The sequence below is a fragment of the Microtus ochrogaster genome, linkage group LG1 (assembly GCF_000317375.1).
Source record: "Microtus ochrogaster isolate Prairie Vole_2 linkage group LG1, MicOch1.0, whole genome shotgun sequence".
Lineage (NCBI taxonomy): Eukaryota > Metazoa > Chordata > Mammalia > Rodentia > Cricetidae > Microtus > Microtus ochrogaster.
In genome coordinates, this window is record NC_022027.1 from 29091604 (window position 1) to 29118784 (window position 27181).

Genomic DNA, 27181 nt, shown 5'->3' on the forward strand with positions numbered 1-27181 from the left:
GTCAAGAAGCAATTTACTAGTTTGGCTTCATTTATATGAATTAAGGAATCCTCTGAATTGTTCCTTTATAATCATTTCAAGCTGATGTCTCACCGGCTAACAGGGCTGGTGAGATGGCTCAGAGACTAAGAGCATTTACTGTTCTTTCAGAATACCTGGGTTCAATTCCCAGCACTCACATCAGGCAGCTTACAACTGCCTGTAACTCCAGTTCCTGCACACATGTGGTACACATCAATTCACGCAGCCACACACATAAATAAAAATAAATATTTACAAACAAGCAAACAAAGTGTGGTCTGAAAACAAAAAGTAACGTCTAACAGGTAAAAATAGGGTGACCTCTCTTGGATGCTCACTCAGTGGAGGTGTCTGGAAGAGTGTTTGTTAAGTGACTATCCCAGGGGTGTGTCTTCCTATTCATCTCAGAATGTCATGGCAGATGGAAGAAATGATTCCACTCAAGTCTAGCTAGGTGAACTAATAAGCTTACTTAAAGTGACTTTCAAAATCATGGGCAGTTGGCCAGCAGCTATACCACTGGATTATAGCACTTTTGCCCTGAGCATATAAAGCCAATCATGTATCTTTGAGGAAGTGAGGTGCCTCCTGAGCTCTCTGCATTTCTAGGAGGGCCCTTGAGTAGAACCAGCCTTCTGAGGGTATCCAATGGGTAAACCACAGCACTCTGACTTTAAGGCTAGAACCCAAGGCTTTTGTGCCTGAGCACAGAGCTCCACATCAGTAGTGCTTTAACTTAATCTAAGAAGCATGCTTTCTGGTGCTTTCCAAGTTTAAGGTGAGTGTACTAAGGGTCTCAGACGGCTGACAAGTCCTGTAGCCTTTCTCCATCAAAAGAGCATCAACTTCCAGGAAAACTTTGGGTCTTAATTTATGCTTGAATTATTCTAGTGTATCAAGACAAATTATCCAAAGGCCCAATGCCTTTAAATGTCAGCACAACTACAAAGTAACAGTTTACCCAATATAAAATTTTAGTTTGAAAAATAAAGCCGGGTGGTAGTGGGGCATGCCTTTAATTCCAGTTCTCAGGAGGCAGAGGCAGGCAGATCTCTGTGAATTCAAGGCCAGTCTGGTCTACAAGAATGAATTTCATGGTAGGCTCCAAAGCTATATATGGCCAAGGTTATACAGAGAAACCATGTCTCAACAAAACAAAACAAAACCAAATCAATCAAACAAACAAACAAAAAAAAAAAAAAAAGAAAAGAAAAATAAAGGAAATGGAAGTATAATTTGAATGTTTGGGAATTTATTTCCAAAGAAAAAGCTCTTTTGTCTTCTAATTTTCTTATATTTGTTTTTATATTATAAAAACACACCCAATAAATCCACTAAAAGTTAATATTGTTAATTTTATACTATACGATAATAAGTTTGATGCTTTACTATCATGGTTCGTTTCTTTCATGGACCTTTCATTTCAGTGAGGAGGGGAAAGAGAGAAACATAGCACACAAACAATTTTAGGCCACAGGAAATGCCATAAAAAGAAAAAACAAAGTCACACACAAGGTGACTGGAGAGTCACTTTAGGCAGCGAGGAAAGCATCTTTGACGGACAGCAGTGACACGTCTTGAGAGAACGGAAGCTGCAGACGTCCTAGGCTCAGAATAACTCATCGCAAGAAAAGTGGATATTTATACAGATTATCTTCAAGTATGTGGGAGTATACATACTTGTAAAGCTGTTTCTAAATGGTCTCAGTGAAAGAAATAAACAACAACAACAAAATACCGTATTGCCAGAGCTACCCTGTGGTGCTAGAAGTTTGTACAACGTGAACACTAAGGAACTGCGACTGTCTGGTGTTTTCAGGTTTCACAGAGGAGGTGGCATAAGGCAGGGTTTTGAAACCTGTGCGATCTACAAGGGTGTCTCTGTGTATGTATTGGTGGAGACAGTACAGCAAACAGTGGAACGCAAAGAAAACAGGCTGTTTCTCATTGGTGTGAGGCTCAAGAGGCACAAAAGCCTAGCCATGACTGCTGATCAGCACTTACATGGCTGTCTTTGTTAAACACACTCACAGCACAGGTTTGTGGCCACTCTAGAGGCAGTGAAAATAGATGACAAGAGGAAAGAAAAGAGAAATCTGACGTTCATCGGAGTTCATAACTCGGTGGGGCTGTGCCTTGTCAGTCAACGATAAACTTTCTGCACTTGGTTCAGAATAGGCACTCTGCGACCATTTCTAGGGCAAATGAAAGAAAATGAATTGTTGGTGGTTGGGGGTGGCGGCCTGACGTCTGAGGGACAAAAGTCAGTCTCCCTACATTAAAATACACTGTCCTGTTCATAGCGCCTGAACTCCTTTTCATATTTGTTTTTATCCAAACGATGAAATACGCATTATTTACTCCGTTGTGCAAATTCCGAGTCTCCGAGTGGGAATGTACTCCGACTCCGGTTCTAGAATGGGTCAGCCACTAGCCCGGAGTTTCTGACAGTTAACTGGGTGTTCACCCTTAAAATCCACTCCCTAGACTAGAGGCCTGAAGAATAAAATGATTTCGGTAAAGCTTAAGAGTTAGGGGAAGCCAAGGAAAGTCAAAGGGATGAGCTGGGGCGAGGAGGGGAGGTTCCAGAACGTCCCTACCGGCCGGTCACAGCACAATCACTGGGGTACTTCACAAGAGCATGGAACCTCGGGGCAGGGCGGAGGAGCAGTGCCAAACCCCACACCCCGCGCAGCCGCAGTGCAGCTCCGGAGCCTGGGGGTGCGAAGGGGCGGGGCCAACACCGAGAAGGTTGAGAGGCGGCTCCGGCAGTTACCCCCAGAGCGGCCCAACGTCATTTCCTGCCGAAGGCAAAGCTTCCGGGTCGCGATCCGCGGGGACTTGTGTCTGGGTGACTTCTCGGCGTTGTCCGAGGTCCCTGCCTCCGGGGTCCTCCGCCGGCCTCTGCCCGGGCTCGTGCTCGCCGCGTTGCCACCTCCATCGTGAGGAGGTGGGTGTGCTGGCTCAGCGGTCCCCAGCTTGTCTGCCAGTCTCCCGCCCTCGCCCGCCATCGCCTCGCACCTTCCGCCATCTTCCTGCCTGGAGGCGTCGGGTAGTGCTGCGGGCCTCGGCTCGGCTGCAGCGCGGGGGGACCCGGGCGGCGAGGGCCTGCAGGGAGGGGTGGGGAAGGTGGGGTGACAGGTGCGGGGCAGGAGTGCTGGAGTCTGCGGCCACGGCCAGGCTTCGCCTGAGCCTTTTTTTATTTTGTAATTATTTTGTACGATGTAGTGTTGAGACTGATCTCACGGCTCTCCAACCTTTCTGGGGAAGATGTTTCTTTCTTTCTTTTTTTTTTTTTTAAGAGTACGTTTTGCAATTTGAGAAGCATTCCTCGGAATGCTTCATCCCAGCAAGAAACCTTTTATGAAACCATTTCCTCTGACGGATGGAGTGTTTTCTTAGTCGCTAAACGAATTACCGAAAGGCACTTTGCTGTTGGCATCGTGCATCTCATACCACGTTTTTATGCTATTGTTTAAACGTGGAGATTACTCGTTATCTGAAATCCTTAGGTCTGCAAGACGAAGGAAATATCAGTATATGTTCCTGGAATGCGCTTGGATATAAAATCGCATTTATTTGAAGATTATTTTCGGCCGGTGCAGGGACAATTAGAAGATTAGTAGTTTGCTGTTAGGAAGCAGCTACCTATAGAGAGACTGTGACGTCGTTGTTTTTTGACTGCTGAGTTATGGGAGACGATGCAGGCTTTTTTTTTTTTTTTGATTAATTGAAAGCCTAGAAATGGCGTGGGTTTTTTTCTCAACCATTTGGACATAGTTGTGTGCGTGGGGGGGGCGTTGTTTGTCTATTTTTTTTTGAACCATGGTACAGAATAATGTGAAATAACCTCGCCTTAGAAGAGAAATTTTGTCTGTTTTTGTATACCTGTTTTTCAATTAAAGGGCCGAATTGAATAATTAGTTTAAATAGTAGGTTTATGACCATTTTCCTCATGAAGTTATGTCAGGTAGCGGTTTGAAGCAGGGTCTGAAGACCTGGCTCAGCAATGAAGAGCACTGGCTCTTCCAGGGTACCTGGTTCCGCTCCCAGCCCCCACATTATCACAGTATGGCAACCATCTGCAGCTCCAGCACCTTCTGGCCTCCTCAGGCACCGGGCGTGCAAACAAAACATCCATGCACATGAAACAAGTTTTTCAAAGTTTAATGTTTTAAAGTAAATATCTGTTGACTGGCAGGTAGACCGATTATAGATATTGAACCTATTCTAATACCTTATAATGTTTGGATATGAATGTCTTTGATGCAGGAACTATGAACGGGAGGGCTGAGTTTCGAGAGCCGAATGCTGAAGTTCCAAGACCGATTCCCCGTAACTATCGTATTAAATATTTATAATTAGTAGCGCTTTCGGTGTAAGGAAATTTTAGTTGCTTGAGTAACAGTAGCAGCTGGGCTGGCTTTACGGGTGTGATGTCTGCCTGCGCAGCCACAGGGCTTCATCCTTGCTTTGACGGGGTCTTGTTGCGGTCGTAAAATTCCTCATTATCTGAGCGGGGCGGGGGTTGGTTTTCTGTATTTTCATTTATCAGTGTGTTCAGCCTGTCTTAACAGGTAGTAAGAATAAATTCTGTTGGAGGTCAGCGTTTTTTAAAAAGCTGACCAGCCAGTTACTTCATCGCTTTATTTGTCTATTTATTTATCTGTTTTTAGATGTTCTTATTACTAGTAGACAAAGCTAACTTTCAGGCTTTTAAGAAAATGACTTCCAGTTTTTCTCCAAAAGACATAGGGGCTGATTACATACCGACAGAGGAAGAAAGGAGAGTCTTTGCGGAGTGCAATGAAGAAAGCTTCTGGTTCAGATGTGAGTTATCCTTTTTGTGAACTTAAAAAAAAGTCCCTGTGTATATTTGTGTGGGTGTGCATGTGTGTGGAGGGCAGTGGTCGGCGTCCTTCTCGGCGCCTCTTCCTCTTATTTTTTGAGACAGGATTTCTCACTGAACCTAGACTAATTGGCCATCCAGCGAGTTCCACATCTTCCTGTCTCGGCTTCCCTGTGCTGGGGTGCGCATGCTGGCTGTTAGATGAGCATCAGGGGTCGGAACTCAGGTCCTGGGCTTTGCATCGCCAGCCATCTCTTCTGCCCTGGTCCTCGGTTTTCCATCAGCATAAGCCTACCTTCACCTACAAACGTGACTTAAATTTATGTTTGAAATGATAGTTACATGGAGAACATATTGGGGGCACTTTTGGCATAGTATGGTTATTTATTACTGAAAGAGATTAAAGAAATAGAATTGTGCCATGTGATGGTAGCGCATGTCTTTAATCCCCGCACTTGGAACACAGAAGCAAGCATATCTCTGTGAGTTCAAGGCCAGCCTGATCTACAGAGTACCAAAACAGCCAGGTCTACACAGGGAAACCCTGTCATGGAAAAAAAAAAAATGAAAGAAATAGAATTGAAGGAATTAAGGTTAAGAGGTGTTGAACATGTTCACCTGAGTTACACGTTAGTGAGTGAATCACTGTGCCTTGGAATCAGGTCTGCCTGAACCACAGCCTTTTGTTCTGGGGTTTACTCTTACATTTATGACTGTTGTGACAATTGTAGTGAGGAGTCACTGTACTATCAACTCTGAATTTCTGACTACAGATCTTAAGATCAGGATTCTTGTGTTGCTGCTTGTCTGTTTGTTGTAGCTCTGGCTGGTCTGGAACTTGCTGTGTAGACCAGGTTTAGTGTTGGAGTCTATCCAGTGGTAGAGCTCATGAGGCCCTGGGTTTCATTCCTAGCACCAGGAATTAGTGGTAGTGGAGGAATCACAGAAGACCAAAAAAACAAGCAAACAACCAATTCCGCAAAGGAACTAGACCAGGCTAGCCTTGCATATGTGATTATTCTGCTTCTTTTCTGCTAGGAGTTCATGTGTTTTCAAGTCTTAATGACACAGAATTAAGAAAAAGGAAACCCTGTAATCCCAGTCCACAGAAGGATCTTGAATTTGGACTGGCCCTGAGCTATATAGTTGAAGATCTCCCTGTGCTATACAGCAATAGTCTACATGAAAAAGACTAGGCTTGGTATGTAGGGTTCAAAAGATAATGCATTAAGCTAATGGATACTATTGGATCCAGATTTATTTTTAACTGATTAAATTTATGCTTTGTGTGTCACTTGAAATAGCTGTAATATTATGCCTAAATTGTATAGAAGGGAAGTGATCTATAGGCAGGATTTCATATATAGGAAAGTGATATATGAATAATAAAATACATTTTTATTACAGTAAATGTATTACAGCCCCAAGTTAGAGAGAGAAATAAGGACAGGTGGAAAATAGCTTGCTACTGAACTTCTAGGTGGACTACTAGACAAAAGATTAATAGGTAACATTAGACTTTGTTTTTTTGCTGGTTTATGGGCTAGAACCCTAGATGTCCCCAGACCTCACTAAGTGGATCAGGTTGGCCTTGAACTCACAGAGATCTCTCTCTGCCTTCCTAATGGGATTGCTTTAGACTCTTAAAACAGATATGAACTAAGTGTTCTCTGTAATAACACCAAACTTTCGAACTATGTAACCAGATGATAGGAAATTAAACATGTAATTACCAAGAGAATTTAATAGTTATATAATAGGAAATTTTGTACTTTAACATTTGTTTTCTCAGATATAAAATGCCGTATGTGACATGCATATTTATGCAAATGAGTAATGGAATTTATTTTACTAAGGAAAGTATTGGCTTGTGACTGTTGATCAGAACAGAATGTTAAAGTAATTAGAACACCTTGGAAATGTAATTTTTGTACCTTTTGACATCTGTAAACTATATTCCTCCTGGTTTAAAAGCAGGCTCATTGATCTGAAGACTGCTTCATTAAGGTAACTGTTACCTTAGAAAGCAATCCCTTGCGGAATTGGTTGTTTGCTTGTTTTTTTTGGTCTTCTGTGATTCCTCCACTACCACTAATTCCTGGTGCTAGGAATGAAACCCAGGGCCTCATGAGCTCTACCACTGGATAGTCTCCAACACTAAACCTGGTCTACACAGCAAGTTCCAGACCAGCCAAAGCTACAGCAAACAGACAAGCAGCAACACAAGAATCCTGATCTTAAGAAGGCTCTGTACATAAAGTTTTACTGTGTTGCATCTTGTATACTACAGCAGCTCCCAACCTTTAGAATTACTGAATGATGTATGAATTCACATTTGCATCAGATATAGATTGCATGAGTTGTATTTTATGTGTGTGTGTTAGTAGTGTTCTATGATTTTCCATGGAGAGACTTAAACACCTGATTACCCTAGATTGGGATAACACTGATAGAATAAAGAAAGGATTCCATTGAAATCTTGCTTGGTGAACCATAGAGTTAGTTTCTTGAGATTGCTTCCAGGAACATGGTAGAGCTTTGGGCAGCTGCATCATTGAAGAGTCTCATGTGTCCAATACATGGTAGGCCACATTGAATTATTCACCTTTACAGCCTCCAGGAAAAGAGGCCTCTTGATGGTCTCTTGTGGCTGGCAGTGGTCTTCTCCAACTCAGAGGAAACAGCCAGCTACACTGCATCTTTCTGACTCTTAACATTCTTTCTGGCTTTCTTCTTTTGATGTCAGCTCCTTGGAGGGTATAATGAAAGATATTTTTCTGAGCGATGAGCCTCTGTGTCATAGCAACAGTCTCATCAGTTCATCTTCCACAGAAATCACTATTATTGTAAAAGAAGTTTCTTTTTAATATGGTCCCCAGTAGCAGCAGTCTATAGCGTGAATACAAATGTTTAGGAAGCAATTTTACCATGCATGTTTAACAAAACAATAGTCATAGTCTCCCTACTGGGGGCTATGATATTCTTAGTTACAATTGTGCCCAGCTAACAGTATCAAACATAGTCCTGTAGAGTAGGTTTAAATTAACCTGTAAAGGGCTGGAGAGATGCCTCAGTGGTTAAGAGCACTGCCTGCTCTTCCAAAGGTCCTGAGTTCAATTCCCGGCAACCACATGGTGGCTCACAACCATCTGTAATGAGGTCTGGTGCCCTCTTCTGGCCTGCAGACATACACACAGACAGAATATTGTATGCATAATAAATAAATATAAAAAAAAAATAAATTAACCTGCAAAGTTGTTGGTTGCACCCATATTAGTTATACCAGTATTATAGCAGCAATTATATCTTGCTTGCATAGCCACCAGGACTGTTGAGCTATAATTCTTTCTCATCCTCTGGCATAAAGCTGACTGGCACTACAAATGTTAGCCATTAGGGGAGGACATTGCCAGCTTGATTTCTTTGTGATGCAACCAGAGTTCCACATTAGGAACTTGATATCTACTTGTGTTGTGTAACCAACATCAATGGCAATAGCCTGGATAAAGTCAAGGGGATTTCTTGATAGTGTTGCTGCTCAAAAGTTGCTGATGGGAGTCAGTGAGTCAACCATATTGCTGGTGGCATGCTATTGTTCAGGGGACTTCCTGATGGTTTGGCTACCTTTTGAGTCACTCATGCCCCTATAAAGAGCTCTCAGTCGTAGGGTAAAAGGGCCAGCCAAAGAAACCCACCCAGCTCTGAAACCAGAGCCAGTGAAAGAAACAGCTTGATTCTGAGACCTGAACCTGTGAAAGAAATACTTTAGCCCTGAACCCAGAACCAAAGTAATGCACCCTGACTCTGAAACCAATGCCAAAGAAATATACCTTGTCCCTAGAATCAATCAGAGCCAGTGAAAGAAATATGCCCTGGTCCCAAAACTAGAGCCAAAAAGCTTTCAAAAAGGCTAGTGAAAGAAACACAGTTTGGCTCTGAAATCAGCTATCTCTGATTTCAACTAAACTAACCAATCCCTCTTCTCTCTGGGAATACTCTGCTCCTAAGAAGCCCTGCCTAAACCCTGTGCCTGTTCAGGTTTCAGCTGCTCTTCTTTCATACCAGTAGAGGCAGCCACTCTCCTGGATTCTTCCCTCCCAATAATCTCTTGAACAAGGTTTGGGTGAAGACACCCTTCCTGGAAGCGGAGTGGGACTGTTAACACTGTAACACTGGGGGAGCCTTCCCTTAGCAGCACCAGTTGTTATAACTTTGTGGGAGAAGTCAGGAACAGGCTGTAACACTGTCACTGGGGAAACCTTCACCTAGCAGAGCAGAGTTGCTACACTCCTGAGCACTGGAGTCAAGCTGTAAGAACGTTGCTGGGGAAAGCCCTCTCCTGCTAGATGTGGTTATACTGGGGAAGCCTTTCCCTAGAGCAGGGCTGTAAACTGTTATGCTTGCTGTGGCCTGTGCTCAATTGCCAGAGGGCTCTTCTACCCGAGCCCTAACGCTCATTTTCCTTGACTGTCTCCTGCTAGGATCCCTTTCCATCTAAGCTGTGATACTTATACCAGTAACTACACTGGTTCACAAACTGAACTTGGATGAAACCTTTCTTTGATGTATGAATGCTCACTCTGGGATGTAGATACCCTTTTTACTTCTCTTTATGAAGAGTCCTGTTATAGCCATATATTTCCAAATTAGAAAACATGATCAATGACAAAAGCATAGATTCTTGTTCTTACCTTACTATTTAGATTCAAGTCCCAAGTATATACCCCCCCCTCCCCCAAGACAGAGTTTCTCTGTGAAACAGTCCTACTGTCCTGAAACTCACTATGTAGACCAGGCTGGGCTCGAATTCACAGAGATATAATCTGCCTCTGCCTCCCCAGTGTTGGAAATAAAGGCATGAGCTACCACCACCTGGCCCCAAGTATCTACTTTAAGAGCTGTGAAATTTGGGCAAGTTTCTCTTTATGTCCTTGTTTGCTTATCTGCAAAATGGGGATGATAGCTATCTATCTCATGGAACTGTTGTGGGAATTAATTCAATTCTAATTTTACAAATGGTGATTATCTATTAAGTGGCTCTCTTCCCCCCCCCTCGCTATTTATCCATTTATATACATTCTGACTAATGCATTAAATTTTCTGGTGAAAACTGCTGCAGATTTAGAGCAGTAGTAGCATTTTGCAATTGTAAGGAGAAAAAAGCTCAAGGAACTGTGGGAATGCTTTTGATAGATATGATATGGACAGTGGCTGTCAGTAATACTGATTTACTTCAAGAAGAAACCGATTGTTTACAGACTAGAGTAGTTTCTCATAGTACTGTGGTAAAGGCCATTGACCTGGGAGCCGGAGAACTTGCGTTCTGATTCAGGTCAGCCATAATTACCTGTGTTGTTTTGGGCATGTAAGTTGTCCATTCTGGATACCAGTGCACTGTGATTAGGATAAAGACCAGGTAACTGCCAAAGCCCCTTTCAGCTGACTATTTTTGTGACATAAAATAGATCTTGTCAGTTGGGCAGAACTTAAGCCTAGTCCATTATCCCCTCATGGCATGAGAGGAAACGCCTGCTGGCATGGTGGTACATGGGATAGTAACGCCAGCACCCCTTCCCAGGATTGTTACTCTGTGTCAGCCAGGAAAGTACTGTCCATTACAGTCCTTGAACCAAGATGAGCTGATGCTGTAATTTCAAAGAGATTTGTTCTTTGAAAACCCTTAGATTATAATGCACGAAGGCATTCTAACCAGCATTAAAGAAAGCGTTTTCCAGCAAAGGTAAAACCTGTCAGTAAGTAGAATAGTAAACCACCAAGGCCTACTTAGGATGGCTGCGAATTATGTTTGATGATAAAGTCGATGTCTGATTGCAGAGTTAGAAATCTTGATCATAAAATTTCTGTGGTAGTTAAAATATTTAATTATTTTTGTTTTTTAATTGCCACATACTTTAGACAGGAGTCGAGCTGACCACAGACATGAACCAAATGTGGTTTTGTATTTAATATGCTAAAAAATTTTTATACTAAAATGATTGGGAGAAAAAGGCTGGTTTGATTACATATGCAAATTAATTGTTAATATTTTGTGTCCATAAGTAGCATTTTATTAGAAAAGGCTAAGTTTGTTTTTTTTTTCATGTTTTATCTTAGGGTACTTCTGCCTTAGACAGCAGTTAAATAGTTGGTATATACTCTCTGGATGTTATAGAGTGTGCCAATCACCAGGTGCATGTTATTTTAACTCAAAATAATTTACAGCTAAAATATAAAAAGAAAAATTAGGTAAAGGAGCATTGGTGGAATTAAGAGGAAGCTGGACACTTGCATCTGAGAATCTATCATGTATGCTCATTAGAAACAGAGCCAGGTTTTTATTGGGGACTGATCACAGAGGCACGTTAGGCTGGCTGATACTGAAACTGCAGACTCCCAGACAGGAAGTGGGTATTCAGTCTAAACTCTTTGTACAAACAGGCGAGAACTTATTTAGGTCAATTTATTGTCAGTCTAGGGAACTGTTTACGGTCAGGTTACCAGATCTAGTTTCTTGCCAAGGTAGTGAGTCTAGGACCAACTGCCATGCTTGCAGAGAACCTAGGGCTGATGTGGAGAGCAATGATTCATAGCTGTTTCTAAGTTACAAATTGTTTTGAATTATAGGTTAATATGCATCTTTTATATATTTTCATATGCTTTTAAGAAATATTTTTAGCCGGGCAGTGGTGGCGCACGCCTTTAATCCCAGCACTTGGGAGGCAGAGGCAGGCGGATCTCTGTGAGTTTGAGGCCAGCCTGGTCTACAAAGGGAGTTCCAGGAGAGGCTCCAAAACCACAGAGAAACCCTGTCTTGAAAAACCAAAAAAAAAAAAAAAAAAAGAAAGAAATATTTTTAATGCATGATTTCATTCTTCCAGCTACCATTTAATCACATGATCAAATATATTTTGTGTCTTGGTTCACACAGTGTAATTTAGAGGCTGAAATCTTAGGATCTTTTATTAGTCATATTTCATTAGGTGTGAGACCTAACGTTGATGTTGATGGTCTCATATGGTTTTAGGTAAGTAAGGTTCTTAACATCTCCAAGCTTCCTTTGTAAATGGTAGCAATACGAGCTTCCTGTGAAGACCTGATGATGATGTAAATGTAAAGATGTACATTTATAAAGCTTCCTGTAAAGATGTGCTATCTGATATGAAGGAGGTCATTCACTTGAGGCACCTAGACTGTGGAATTTGGTTGTCACTTAGTACTGAGTGGCTCTTGTAGTGTGCTTCTGAAGCATGCCTTTTTCCCTTTTACTTCAGAAGTGATTTCTAGTCGTTTTACTTCATTGTTTTCGTTGATTATTTTATTTAGTTGATTATTTTAATGACTTGCTAGTAGAACCTAAACCTAGGTGGTTTCTTGAATTAAAATATTTTCTGAAAATACTCCTTTATTTTCACTGTGTGTGCATAGTGCAGCTTTAGAGATCTTGGTTGTTGAATCTTCATCTTGAGGGTTGTGCTGTTACTGATACTAATTTATCTCCTGGTGTACTCAATAGTATTTTCCTTTTGTTGATATTTATAACTTCTTTTTCTTCCCATAGCTGTGCCATTGGCGGCCACAAGTATGTTGATTACTCAAGGATTAATTAGTAAAGGTAAGCATTTAAATTTTACATTTATTTAGCATTTTGGATAGCTTGCTTTATCTTATTATATTGATTTTTAAATAAGGAAACATTATCTTCGTAAGCATGGTCATTGATAAATTTATACAGTATTAGAAGAATTTTGTCTGGACCCACTCACTTGATTATATTGATTTGACATTTGATGGCATTGGGGCTGGGTATGTATTTTAATTGTTATAGTACATGTCTATGTACAGGAAACCCTCAGGTTTAAACTAGTGGCACATACACGTAATCCCAGCACTTGGGAAACAAGCAGAAAGTTCAGAAGTTAAAGGGCAACCTGGGCTACTTGAGACCCTGCCTCAAAAACAAACAAACAAACAAACAAACAATCCCAACCAACCAGAGAATTTGATGTTAACAATCTACAAAAGCAGGAAAGTACTTTAACATTTGTTGATAGGTCTGAAGAGATAGTTCAGTGGTTAAGAATACTTACTACTCTTCCAAAAGACCTGCGTTTAGTTCCTATATAAACTTCAGCTTTAGGAAACATATATGGCTTACACTCACACAGACGTACATTAAAAACTAACCAGCCAATCCTTGTGGCTAGTTTGCAAGGAGAATATCAAACCTGGTCTAGCTGAGCAGTGTGCTTACTTAGAGATTGTTAGAATGCAGATTTTAGGCTCTTACCCGTCATACGAGTCAACGTCACGGTCTGTTTTACAAGTTTAATGTGACTCCTGTGCACTGGCTTACATACCTGTAGTTCCCTAGTTCCCTGAACTAGCTTTGTCTTCTCATCTTGGGGAATAGGGAAGAATGAGTTAACATTTAAAAAAAGTTTAGAAGATGGCTCAGCAGTTAAGAGAACTTGTGTGTGCAGAACACTCAGGTTCAGTTCCAAACACCCTTATTTATGATGATTGACAACTATTTGTGACTCATGTTCCAGAGGCCTTACTCCGTCTTCTGGCCTCTGCAGGCACCTTGTGTGCAGGTGATACACAGGCAAAGCACTGTTTAAATAGCTTAGATATTCAAGGGTCTCTAATATGTCTATATGTGCACACAGGTGCAACCTTGTCTGTCATTCTCCAAGCATTCCACACATGATCTCACTGGCCTAGAATTCGCCTGGGTAGGCAGGAGGGCCAGCAAGCCCCAGTTCTAGGATTACAAACTGAGCTATGTCTCTAGCCCATGGTAATCTTTTGTTAGTAGTCCCCAAAGAGGCTAAATTCGGTTGGCTTACATAGGACAGTTATCTGTGTGGGATTGAGTTTAGGTTAAATATTAATGTATCAGTGGTGCAGCCAGCAGATTGCTTGTTAAATATACTTCATGAATTACTGGCCTGTTGTATCCTCTACCTGCATGTTTGGCAGAGAAGCAGTCCAGAAAGTTGTGGTAATGTTAATATGACTCCAGACAATTTTTAAAAATCTGTTGACTAGCTCCTCTGTAAATGTGAATATGACAGAATGTGTTTGAGATTTTTTTAAATTTACTGTCAGAAAGCAGAATGTGATGTAACTCAGGCTGACCTTTAACTCAGTATATAAGAATTACCTTGAACTTTTAAGCCCTCTGCCTCCGCCTCTCAGGTGTGGGAATACAGACATGTTTCTACCTGTTTCTGGGATTCTGGGAGTCAGGCCCAGGCTTTGTGCATGGTGGGCATGCATGCGTTCTCTCAGCTGAATTACCTGCTCAACCCCATTTTAACTTTAACTAGATTATAGTGCTTTGACTGTTCATTTGGTCATAGAAAAATAAAACTGGTTTTAGTGTTGGAGGTGTAACACAGTGATAGAGTTCTTGCCTAGTACTCAATCTCTGTTACCATTTATAAAATGGATTAGGGCAGGATCTGGGGCTTGGTGGATTAAGTTCTTATCATATAACTGAGAACCTGAGATGAATCCCCAGGACCCATGCAAAGCTGCGAGCCATAGTACATGGCTGTAATCCCATGGGTTCTGCAGTGAGATGGACAGAGACAGGATAATCCTGGAAGCTCACAAGTTAGCCTGTCATATGCAGGGATAAACAGAGAGATACCCTGTCTCAAACAAACAAGGTGGAAGATGAGGACTGATCCTCAGGGTTGTCACCATGCCCAGTACACACAAAGTGGATTTAGATTAAAATGGAGGGATCTGAGGAGCAGGGTAATAAAAGTATTGGAAGAATCTGCAAATAATTTCAGTGTAATGTATTATATGATCAAAATCTTAAACATGGAAACAACATGGAATATACATTTATATGCACTCCAAACTAAGTTGTTTCCTTCCTAAGATAGGCTCTGTATTGGGGGAAACAATTTAGTCACATTAATTTAAAGAAAAAACTGGCAAAGGGGTCAACAGAGAAATCAGTGTCAGTTTGTCATGTAATATGTGGCACTCCAGCATGCCGCTTAACTAAGAATAAACAGAATTAGGTGTGGACTTGTACAAAAGAAATTTAAGAGCTGTAGTAATCATCCTAAGAAACATGCATGTGAACATGGGCTGTAGCAGGTAGTCATCCTAAGGAACATGCATGTGAACATGGGCTGCAGCAAAGAAACATTATGTCGTGAAATGCTCAGATGTAGGTGTTCAAAGAAGGTAGCTGTCAATCTTTAAAAGAAGTGATTCAGGGTAAAAGCAAAGGAAGCATGTATCAGGAAGGAGGAACATGACTGATGGGAAGGCGTATGTGTGAGGCCAGTGCCCCTTCTTCCACCCCAGCACTCCACTCCAAAAGGGTATTGGTAGGTGTAGGGGCAAAATCAGGAACACAATTAAATAGATAAGTTAGAACTAGAAGAAGGAATAATTACCTTTTTGGTTTATGGTGTGTAGAGGAAAATGTTTTAGATCCCCCCCCCCCCCAACACACACACACCGTGGTAACATGAAATCCTAGGCAGTTGAGATAAGGTAGAAAGGACAGGCTTTTGGGAAAGGAGTCAGACAAGATCTTCAAAGACATATATTTTAATAGCATCTTTTCCGTAGTACATTATGCTTGACGTGCTATACTGGCTGTTCCCCTTTGTTCTTGATCTAATAAGAAAGGATAGAGAACATAAAAGGAAAAGCCTCCTTTCATGTTTCTCTGACTGTTTTCTACTGTTTCAAATCTGATTTCATGAATGAGCGCTTGGCTATTTATGTGTTTTAATCCATTGTAGTCTGTGTCATTCATTTTCATATGTTTATCATTGTTAGAAATGTCAAAGGTCATCACTATAACCTCTGTGATGCTCGAACTTGATGGGCAGTTTTTATCTTTGACCAATGTCACTCATTAGTACCAATTTTTCTTTTAGGGGTGGTGGCATTCCAACTGGGTTTCACTGTGTAGCCCTTGGGTGCCTTGGAACTCAGAGATGAAGCTGTCTTCTGCCTCCCACGCACTGGGGGTAAAGGCATGTGCCTACGCACCTCACTCACTCCATTAACCAGTTCTTGAAGCGTTCTTTTTATTCATTTCCACAGTGACATACCCAGCCTTGCTCAATTTTTTTTCATGCTTTTGGAAAGCTGTTACATATGGTGCTGTTTTAATGCTATGCAGCACAAAAGGACTAATTTTTACTGTCTTATGCTCACGTTATTAACGTTGGTTTTCTTCATTTGTCTTAGAAATGTTAAAGTTCGGTTTTGGCTTTTTGTATGTGCACATTTTTTTTGTAAGTGGACCTGGAAATTGAACCCAGACCTTTGCTAAATACGTGCTCTGTCACTGAGCTACACCCCAGTTCAAGTCTGTGTACTACTAAGGCGCAATGACATGGGTTTTAGTGACAGTGCTTACAGCTAAATCCCCATGATTGGGTCAGCGAAGTGGCTTTGAGAGTACATGTGCTTACTGCTAAGCCTAGCAGCCCGAGTTCTGTCCTCAGAAGCCCCTTTTGCCAGTTGTCTTCTGTGCTTGCCATGCCATGCAACCACAAACACATGCATACAATGAGCAAATAAAGTCCCCATGGTTATCTCTAGCCCATCATTGATGAACTACTTCTTGTATTCTAGGTATTTAAAATCTTTGTCTACCTGGATAAGAAGGTGATCGCTTACACTTTTTTTCCATAAGCTTTTTCTTTCTTAATTAAAATTGGAAGCCGCCCGGACTCAAGGTCCATGCCACTGACCGCACTGTTCTGAAAGGACGGTTTTTATTCACTGCACTGCACTGGTGCTTTTTTTCTTAGAAGACAGATTATGTATGAGACCATTCTGAGTTCTTGGCTTTGTTCATCTTATTCTTGCATCTAAATGACTGTCTTAATTACTATTACTTTATCAGTAGGTCTTGGTACCTGATGATAGTTTATTCTTCAATGTTACCTTGGCTGTTTGTGTCAGCATGCAGTTTTTAAAATAAGGAAAGCATATTTTGATTTTATGTGGAACCTTGAGTTTGTAGGTGAATTTATAGAGAACTGCCTTCTTCACAGTGTTCAACATTTCACTTCTTGAACATGAAGTATTTCTTCATATTCATATGAATTCCTTGGTCAGTTTTCTAGTTTTTAGTGTAGACCTGGTTTTATATGTTTGATTAGAGTTCTTTCTGACTCTGGGATAATTTTTAGTCCTGTAATTGATTAAATCTTTTAAGTGTTTGTTATTGTTGATCTTGGTAGGTAGAAATATTTATAGTCTCTTGACTGTGACAAGTGGTCATTTCTGAATTTACCTATTGCAGTAGACTATAGTGTTTTGACATTTAGAACATTTTCTGTTGACACTGAATTCACAACACAGAGTTGCTGTTGGCAGTTGCTGTTTTAAGATAGACGAAACTGGTTTTTCCTTCTCTGACAGTGTTACTCAGAAATACTTCACTCTTCTTTAGGAATCCTGTCAAGTCATCCAAAATACGGCTCCATTCCTAAACTTATATGTAAGTATGAACAATGCTGTGTTTTTCCTTCCATTTTTACAAATGATTAAATTTAAATCAGATATTTCAAGTTACTAATATTACATGTTTATATACTGCCACAAATCAAGTTGTTTGAGCTTTTCAATAAGTTCACTGCTTGACAATCTTAATGTCAGCATTGAAAGTCCTGTGTTAGTTAAAAGACTCTTCTCCCCCTTTTGTAATATAAAATTGCTTTTCATTTGATTTTACTTTATACACAGTTCTTGAAATAAATTCTTTTTATTTATTTATTTTTGTTTTTTTGAGACAGGGTTTCTCTATAGCTTAGGAGCCTGTCCTGGAACTAGCTCTTGCAGACCAGGCTGGCCTAGAACTCACAGAGATCCACCTGCCTCTGCCTCCTGAGTGCTGGGATTAAAGGTGTACACCATCACTGCCTGGTGAAAATAAGTTCTTGCTTTTTTTTATAGTAAAAGGGGAGTTACCTAGATATTCTGCTAATCCAGATTATTATGTCTGGAATTGGCTTTTTCCCTCTTTAATTTATGTTCCACTTTGTGGTTGATAAAAAGAAACTAAATTGTTCTTTTGAAAATGGATATGATCTTTATGAAACTTTTTGGGGTAGCTTCTCTTTTATTGGAAACATACATGATACAGCAATGTCATAATTACTAATGAATTTGTAATTCTTTATTTTAATGGACTTGTTATACTGAGTTTTGTTTTTAAAGCAATCTTTTGAAATTGTTGGGGCTTGTAACACAGTTCCAATTTACAATAAAACAAATGCCCAGGTCCCCATGACTAGAACCTATTTGTTTACTTGTCCATCTCTCTCTGTCTTGCTCCTGTATATGAAGTGTGGTGTGTTGGGATTGTTTTTGTCAATGCTGCTTTACTTGGACTGAGTTACTTTGGGGAAAGCGAATTATATCATAGACTTTTTTGTTTGAATTTTATCTTTTATCATCATCTTAAGTTAATCTTAATGTTTCTAAAACCTTAGAGATATTTGAGATGTACTTTTTAAAAATGTTGTTTCAGAAAAAATTGCCTAAAAAGGCCCATTCAGTGACATAATTTTCTGTTTGTTTTTGCAAATCAGTTGCATGTATCATGGGGTACTTTGCTGGGAAGCTTTCTTATGTGAAAACCTGCCAAGAAAAGTTCAAGAATCTTGAAAACTCCCCCCTTGGAGAAGCTCTGCGGTCAGGCCAAGCAAGGCGCTCTTCCCCACCTGGGTAGGTCAGTTCTCGGCTCCACTTAGGGTTTTGGTTTTTAAGAAACAGAATGCAAGACCTGGAGCTCTGCCTGTGGAATGGCCATTTGCTCCAGTCTAGAAGTGTTTTGCCTTATGAAGTAGAACAAGATTTGGCTTCTTTATGACCTGTCCAAGAATTAAAGGACTTTTGTTTTGATTCAATTTGGCAAGTTCTTTTGCTAACTTATTTGCATTTTGGACTTCTTTCAAGTTACCAGATTCTGTTAATCTCTCCCAATGGATAGCCATTTTGTTGTTGTTGTTGTTGTTGTTGCTTATTAGGGAAATAAACTTAGCATAAAGTTCATTTTTCTTGAAACTTGGAATACATGTTTGCTTTGATTGTCTCATACCAAGAACCAGAGAGAATTCTTAAGGTATATACTTACAAAATGAACTGGTGCCTAAATAAATTTTTGGTGTAAATTGATACAGGTATTTTGAAGTTTTTGTTTATTTGTTATTTACAAAGCTGTAAATCAGATAAAAAGGAAAAGCAAACCCCATAGGCTCTAGGTTGTTTACAACCTTAAGTAGAGGAAAATCTAAAATCAGCGTTCTGTCCAGAGGAGGTAATGAATGAGATTATGTTATGTATAATCGTGAGTATTGTGAGGTACTTTATAACTGCAAAGTCTGTGAAGCATCTGAGTGAAATGTTTTTTATAAACTAAAAGATAAAAGTATAAAATAATGTATATATAAGTTTATGCCAATAAAAATAGTATAAGAGATTAGTAGTGCTGGTTGTGATTGTCACATTTTATCCTCGTACTCAAACTTCTGCAGTGTGGTTTTGAAAATGAAACAACTACAATAAAAATCTTGCAGAATGATAACATGGCAAGGTTTCCACTTGGAAAGTTGAGGCAGGAGAATTAAGTGTCAGGCCAGCCTGGGCTACATCTTTACATCCTGTCCCCCAAAACAAAGCACTTTGAAATGTTAAAAATTTTAGAGTTCTAAAGCTAGATGTAATTGCACATGGCATTAATCCCAGCACTTGGGAGGCAGGAGCAAGCGGAGCTGTGTTTCAAGGCCAGCCTGGTGTACAAAGAGATATCTCAAAACAACAACAACAAAAATATTTCAGACTTCTAAATCTCATAAAGCAGTGTTTAACCCATTGCTGAGATTCTTCAGATTGTGGTTTAGATTTTGTATTGTGAAAATATAAATAACTGTATGGGTAGGTAAATAGGTAAGTAGTAAGATCATTAATCAGACTGATGAATTATTTCATAGTGGAAACAATGTAAATTTTATGAGAAATTTACCTGTGAGAATTATGAGACTAATACCTGTGTCTATATCGTCAAGTCATGGTTTCTATGGACTACAGCTGTGGAATAAGCTCTGCATTAAATGGATGCATAGACACATTGATTGAAACCTCATCTGAAAGATGTTTTTCTTTGTAAGAGCCTTAACACACACAATGAAATTACCCTCCAAAGCTAAATACTTAGAAATTGAATATATGTTTTTCTATTTCCCTTCATTCAATGACTGTTTACTTTTGAGGCAGTTATGCTATGGCCCAGTCTGGCCTCCAACTCAGGATCCTCCATCTGAGCTTTCCCAGGACTGGGATTTCCATGTTTTCCATCATATTTAGTTAGTGACCATTTTTTAGTTGCTAAAGTGGAACAGGACATAGCTTGGCTGCTTTTATGGATAATTTATAAATAATTTAAAATTATTAATTTTATAGTTTAAAATTATGATACTAGAAACTCATTGCTTATTTTTATACATTAATCTAAAGTCCTTGTTCTTACGTATTATGATGTTCTTTTACAGGCATTATGCTCAAAGATCAAGATATGACTCAAATATGAGTGGTCAGTCCTCCTTTGTGACATCTCCTGCAGCAGACAGCATAGAAAAGGAGGCGCTTCCTCGTTACGAGCCAATTCCATTTAGTGCGTCTATGAATGAATCCACTCCCACTGGTATTACTGACCATATTGCCCAAGGTAGAAACTTCTCTTGAAATGAATTTCAGCATTTATTGGTCCAACGTATGTATACACTTTATTTGATGCTCTTTTCTGCTGGATATCTCTTCTGTGTGCTACCGTTAGCTGTCAGCCTAGCTTCATCCATCAGCCTGACTCAACATGTTTGTTCTTTTCACCTGATTCTTCACTCATCCAGCTACTCTTGCTAGGGATGGAAAAGATAAAGATGAGCAAGGCCTGGTTCTTATCCTTAAGAAACTCAGTTATTTAGAGGATACGGAAATAGATGGATAAACTTAGCCATAGGTTTTTGCAGTGGTTGAAAATGTTCCAGATGTAGAGGAACAGCAAATAAGAGGTTACTGTCTGTGGGCAGTGGAGACTCCAGGAAGGTATAGGTTATATTTGGTAGGCTGGTCTTAAAGGCTTTCAGTGTCCTGCCTGTAATTATAAGAAAAAAAATTCTTACCTGCTTTATAGAATTGTTGCATGGGGAAATCCACTGGAAAGTGCATTGTGAAGTTTGTGTCAATACTAAGTTCAGAGTGCAGTGTGTGTGAAGTAAAAATTTTGGATTAAGGCCAGGATGTAAGTTATGTTTAAAATTTGATATGATCTTGTAGTCGTTGTCAACTAATTTGTATTTCTTCATCTTGAATGGAGACAGCACTGTTGGGATTAGATGAAATAGCCGGACAATGCTGGCAGAGAGTAAATTGAACAAACAGATGTTAGATTCTTCCTGTCATTCTACTCTACAGTGGAAGATAGGGGTTAGAAACAGAAGGACAGACCCGCTCTTTTTTGTCTAAAAACCCTAAAACATCAAGAGCCATGGAAACTAGAAGTTAGGACTGGAACACATTTGGCAGCAAATTGTGATCTTTATTTGCTTTATTTAAAATGATTTTTCCTATACTTTGTTATAGAACTATTGATATGTTTATTTAGGCATTCTTGTCCTGACCTGGCTGAAGATACTATATATGTTAATATATTTCTCAAGTTTGTGACATCTCTAACTCAAAGGACTTAGATAAGAAATTGTGGACCTATGTAAAGTATGCTTCGAGAATCATTTTGAAGGCTAACTTAACAACAGTTAGGGGCTTGGCTTTGTTTTTGTCCTTTTGAATCTAGAGTGAATCTCCATATAGGTTAAAGAGAGGGAGGAAGAGAAGGGTGCATTGAAAAAGAGAAACTGATGATAAGTTAAGGGATGTTTAAGAGGGTCCAAAAAGGGACTTAGATAGCTTTAATAAATAAAGTATCCACAAGCCAAGTGTGGCTATGTAAGTTAGTTAGAACTAAATGAAATGTAAAGTTAGTTTCTGTGGCCTTGGTAGCACTTCAGTTGCTCAGTATCCTTGCGTGCATGTGGTACCTGATTTGGATGTGGCAGTGTAGAATACTGTCACTGAAGATTTACTGGATACAAAGCTTTATAGTGGAAGTTTGGGCGGAAGGGAAGTGACAGTTGCAGAAGATAAAAGGCTTGAGTTCAGGAGAATGTTGTTGAATACTTTAATCCTAAGGCCTCCGGCTTTCTCTGGTTGGCACCAGATACCACATGAGAACAGAAGAGAGACAGGCAGAGTAAAGATACCGCTGTAGCTCTGACAGCAGCTGTTCTTGTCCTTCACTGTGTTTCATTTTTTCAGTTGTGTTCTGATCCATTCTTCCTGTAGCCTAGGCATGCACCAGCTCTTTCCTTGCAGTGTTGTGCATCCTTCCTACCATTTTCATCAACAAAATCTTGTGTTCTAATTTTTTCCCCATATAAGAGCAGATAAAAGTTATTTTGATCTTTACCCACAAGTGAGCATGATCCATATTTAATATCATTTTAATGCCCTCCATACCATCCACTTCTGGGTTTTGTATGTATGTTGTCATCCTTCCTTCTAGGTCAAACTTAACACTGTTATCATTGTTCCCCTTGTGGGTCCTGGAGCTGCCTTGCTTTGCCCAGCTGCTGCCCTTCCTTCCAGGGCACCTTCTTTTGCCTTTTGTCTTGTTTGACCACTTTTTAGCTTTCTTTTTCTAGAATCCCAAAAACTTAGTGATCTTTTTAAAGTAGAAGGCATTCTGCCATATCTGTTAGAAAACTTGCCACGGGTAGTTGGTTAGTTTTGGGCAGTGCTTTGCTCCTTTCGTTTTCCTTCCAGGTCTTACTCACATTCACAAAGCAGTAAAGTACATTCTCAGTGCAGAGCCAGAACATTTCCATTGGAGAAAATACCTATCAGTCTTCTCTTTGGTCGTGATTTCATTTATCACAGAACAGTGGAATAATAAAGTGTTTCTTTTTTGCCTAAGAAAAAAGTTAGACCTGGAAGGAATTGTAGAGATCAGTATTCAAGTTTTTCACCACTGGGAAAAGCTAGACTCAGAGATGCTTAGTGATTTGCCCAAGGACTCGTGCTGATGGCTATATGAGCGAGGATGCAGACCCAGCAGTGTCCCGTAAAGTTCCAGCTGCCTTGGCACTTTAGAAATGCAAGTTCACTGGTTGCTTACCGCCGATGTAATACAAGTGTTTAAAATCGATGTAAGATTATTCTTAAGTTAATGTAAGATCCAGGAAAAATGAGTTTCTAATCATGGCATATTAGAACAAATTATAAATTGAACTCTTGTTTCTTTTTGTTGATGCAGTATACATTTACCAAGATAAAAGATTAGAGTTGAAAATGCTATTTATTATTTGCTACTTAGAAGATTCTGATTATTCACTGGAGTTTTAAATAAATTTGTGAAAATTGATTCAAAATTTAGTTAGTTTTTTACTAAAATAACATGCACTGTTTTTGTCCCTTGCTGGCCAGTACTTTCAGTGAGGTGTATAGAACGTGAGTAGGTGAGCTCTGAAGGTATCATCAGTTATCCTTTTGAAGTGCTCTTGTGAATCTTTGCTATTTATATACTTAAACTGTGTTGTGTATTTGAGCTCGTCAGCTGTAGAGAGGCCACTCTACAACGTGCGTATTTGACCCTGATGCTGCTCACACATAGATTCTCTCGTATGGAAGAGAACACATAGCTAACATGGACCTTGTCTTCCCCCTCAGTACTGGGTGTCAGACCAGTGGACTCAGGCCCACTTTGTTTCATACCATGGAATGGTTATTTCAAATATTTTTGTTTAACTACCCTAAACATAGTAAAAAAAAATTTAGGTAGTATGTGCCCATAGAAATATTAATATGATTTACTGTAAAACTTTGTTTAGTTGTGACCAGTAGACTCTAATTCTATACACAGTATAATGACTCTAGCATTTAGTAAATGTAAGGCACACTGTTAGATCTTAGCATTTTTATCTTTTTCTGGCTGTGGCTGAGTTTATAAAAATTTTGATACTAATTGTAAATCTCAGAAGAACAAGGAGGAGAGATTGTACTTCCGCAATTGTCTTAGAGGAAGTCAGTGCCTTTGGAGTGATAGTAATATTTAATTTTTCTGTTTCGGTTTTAGGTAAAAAGCATTTGCAAAATTTAGTCACTTTAGACGTATCTACCTCTTATCACCACTTCTTAACTGTTTGTTGTTTTAGGACCTGATCCCAACTTTGAAGAAAGTCCCAAAAGAAAAAGTATTACATATGAGGAATTAAGGAGTAAGAACAGAGAGTCCTATGAAGTAACTTTAACACACAAGACTGACCCCTCAGTCAGGCCTGTGCAGGAAAGAGTGCCCAAAAAAGAAGGTATGCTAGTAGTTTAATCACGGGACTCTGGAGCGGAAGCTGAAGTGTCAGCTTAAAATGTTACGATATTGATGTGTCTTTAGCTCTTCAAGCTACTCACTAAAATAATTTGTTTTTAAAAGAATAGTTATTTCAGAGTGGGCGAAATGGGTCATCAGGTAAAGGTGCCTATCACCAAGCCTGATAACCTGACTTCAATCCCTGGAGATGTATGTGATGGAGAGAAAAGAACCAGCTTCAGAAAGATGGCCTCTGGCATGATGCAACACACACATGCACACAAAAATAATAAATTGATTTAATTTTTAAAAACTTTACTTATTTCGTAGTTACCACTTCTCCTGTTTTAAGGTGTTTCAGAGGGTGTTTAAAAAAAAAAAAAAGCCTAAACAGTAAGACACAAAACAAGGAAGCCAGCTCTCTAGTACAGTGTTTCTCCTTAGAAGGAAACACCGTGGGAATTGATAGCTTTTCCTAACAATTCAATGTGTCTGTTACATAATCACATTTAGTGACCAGAGACTGATAGCTGGTCATTAGTCATACTTTTGGCAAAATCATGGAGTCGTAATTGAGTAATAAGACACTTTAAGGCATTTCTAGAGGAGGAATTTGACTTTTTCTCTATAACTAATAAATGTAAGTTATAATTTAATCTTTTTTGGACAACAGTATGTTACAAAAGTAAAAGTGTAGACATTTTTCATATAAAGGAAGGAGACATTTTTACTAGGTTTTGTAACTGATTACTTTGATGGGATGTCAAGGATGGGCTTAAAGGTTTTCTCTGCACTCATTTAAAAGTTAAGTGTACAAGACCCTGGTTTCTATTCATAGCACAACAATGTCATGGGTAAATACTGTCCTCATAAGAATAGGTCTTAGTGCCTTCTCTAGGGCCATATGTAAAATACGGAGCAATCCTTAGTAGTATTGTAATGATTTTAGAACTGATTTGATGTCTAGTTGTTAATAGTTGATTTATTTACAACTGCTTTTATAATCACAAGGCATCAATTTTGTTGTAAATTCTTTACCTTTGAGCTAGATTTGTGATCTAGAACACTAAACTCTGTTGCTGGCCATCCTTTGTGCTGATAGACCGTGGCTCAGACTGTAAGCTCCTTGAGGCCAGGAAGCTGTCCCCCCTTTTTCTGCTCCTTTACTCCATGTTTCCCAGCACAGCATTTGTACTCGTGTCAGGAAGGAGCTGTTGCCTTGATTTTTACCTGTTCATCTCAGTCTGCTAGGCGAGGGAAAGAGTTCTGTGCACTTGACCTGGAGCTCTAGCTGGATGCTCTTGAAATGCTAGTACGTGACACACTAGTAAATCACAGCCCTTTTCTTGCTAGAAGAAAACTGAGGTTTTCCTTATGTTTCATACTACAATGTAAAGAAAAGGCCTGCTATGAAATTGTGATTTTTGTTTTTCTAAAATGTTCTTGAGTCTAGGCAGAAATTTGGACATTGGTACATTGGTATAAATTCAAAATTTCTGAAAAGAAAAGTGTTTTGAGCTTGAGCTTATATGGATTATATTTATAATATTTATCTCACTGGAAATTAAGATAGAAAGCATATATTATCAGAGCAGTATTACCACACGTCACGGATGTTTGGAAAACTGCTGTGTGGTTACAAAGGAGCAAAGAGAAATGTGAGGAGAACGGGCAGTGTAGTGATTGTAGTGTCATAATAAAAAGGCAGCTTTGACTTCTAGATTCTCAGAAGAGCCGCACTGCAGTCATTGCTTCTTTACGTTAGAATGACCTCTTTGCTGCGGGTGTTAATTCACAGATGAGAAGCGAAAGAATGGAGGAAATAGGGACTGAGTGCAGCTCAGTGCGCTTTCCCAGTGTGTCTGGGCCCTGGGCTCCATCAGCACTGCCAAAGGAGGCAGAGGAGCAAGTTTCACATTTTAATATGGAAGGTGCGGAATATGGGAAGTAATTATAATTTCTCCTTGTCCTTTGGCAGCTGATAGGAAAGATTGAATTAACTACATTTCTGTTATTTAATTTTTGTGAAAAGCAAAATTCAAGTTTATTAGTGGTGCTTTTTTTTTGGATTCCTGGTAACTTTGTTTTCGTATGTGCTATCATATGCAACCACATGCTCTTTGAGGTAAACTTGTAAAGGCAAGCGCCCAGACTTAGGACTAAAACAGGTCTCCAAATCTTAGGGTTTTTTTTAAGGCTTTATACCTTGGGCAAGTTACTAATCCGCTCTCTGGCCTTTAAGGTGGGCATTGTGCGGGGCTATGTAAAGTTCTTGATAAAGGACATTTGTAGTCAGCCTGTATAGTTGACTCGCAGGTACTTTGTTCGCACTGTGCAAGCACAGCTTCTCATCCTCATAACAGACTTAATGTGGTGTCCTTTACTGTTTGGAATCATCATTGTTTGTGCTTTTTTCCTAGTCAAAGTAAACAAATACGGAGATACTTGGGATGAGTGAGAGACCCCGTCATTGGACCTACTGAAGGCCTTCCATACCCAGCTTCATCCAGGTGGTGCACGCCCTGCATGCCTGGACTCCGCAGCAGTCTTCATAAACACATTGAAAACGAAATCCTGGTTTGTGTGATTTAACATTTGATGCTTTACAAACACAGATTTTAGTGTTTACTGTTGTGTAAATGTTGTGACCCAGGGCACTCAGAATGATGGTATTAGGCCATGGCTTGTACACTTGGTGACAGGGAAAGACTCGTGAAATTTGACTGTGACTCTGGATAAAGCTATGTGAAGACAAGTGATAGTGCATGCCGCGGGGGAAGGGGGAGCACACATCTGGGGTTCAGCTTTATATCAGTTCTTAAAAGGCCTTTCTTCAGCATTTGCTCTAGCATCTTAATGTTTATGGTGAATAAAATGTAAAACACGCATCA

At 39.7% G+C, this 27181-nt stretch overlaps 1 protein-coding gene across 4 annotated transcripts; it reads left to right on the plus strand.

Moving 5' to 3' along the window:
- The first annotated feature begins 2817 nt into the window (after window positions 1-2817).
- Ociad1 (OCIA domain containing 1) lies at window positions 2818-27181 on the plus strand. Of its 4 annotated transcripts, none has more exons than XR_258601.3 (9): window positions 2818-2971; window positions 4294-4356; window positions 4771-4851; window positions 12429-12482; window positions 17322-17369; window positions 18463-18598; window positions 20422-20642; window positions 24139-24291; window positions 26711-27181. XR_258601.3 is itself a non-coding variant. In XM_005359336.3 (9 exons), exons 2-9 carry the CDS (start codon window positions 4299-4301, stop codon window positions 26746-26748), a joined length of 744 nt encoding a protein of 247 aa, XP_005359393.1. In that variant the 5' UTR covers window positions 2818-2971; window positions 4294-4298; the 3' UTR covers window positions 26749-27181. The 4 variants fall into 4 exon arrangements, 3 of the variants coding, with proteins under 3 accessions (XP_005359393.1, XP_005359394.1, XP_005359395.1); XM_005359336.3 differs by having other exon boundaries at window positions 20422-20597; XM_005359337.3 differs by lacking the exon at window positions 24139-24291 and having other exon boundaries at window positions 20422-20597.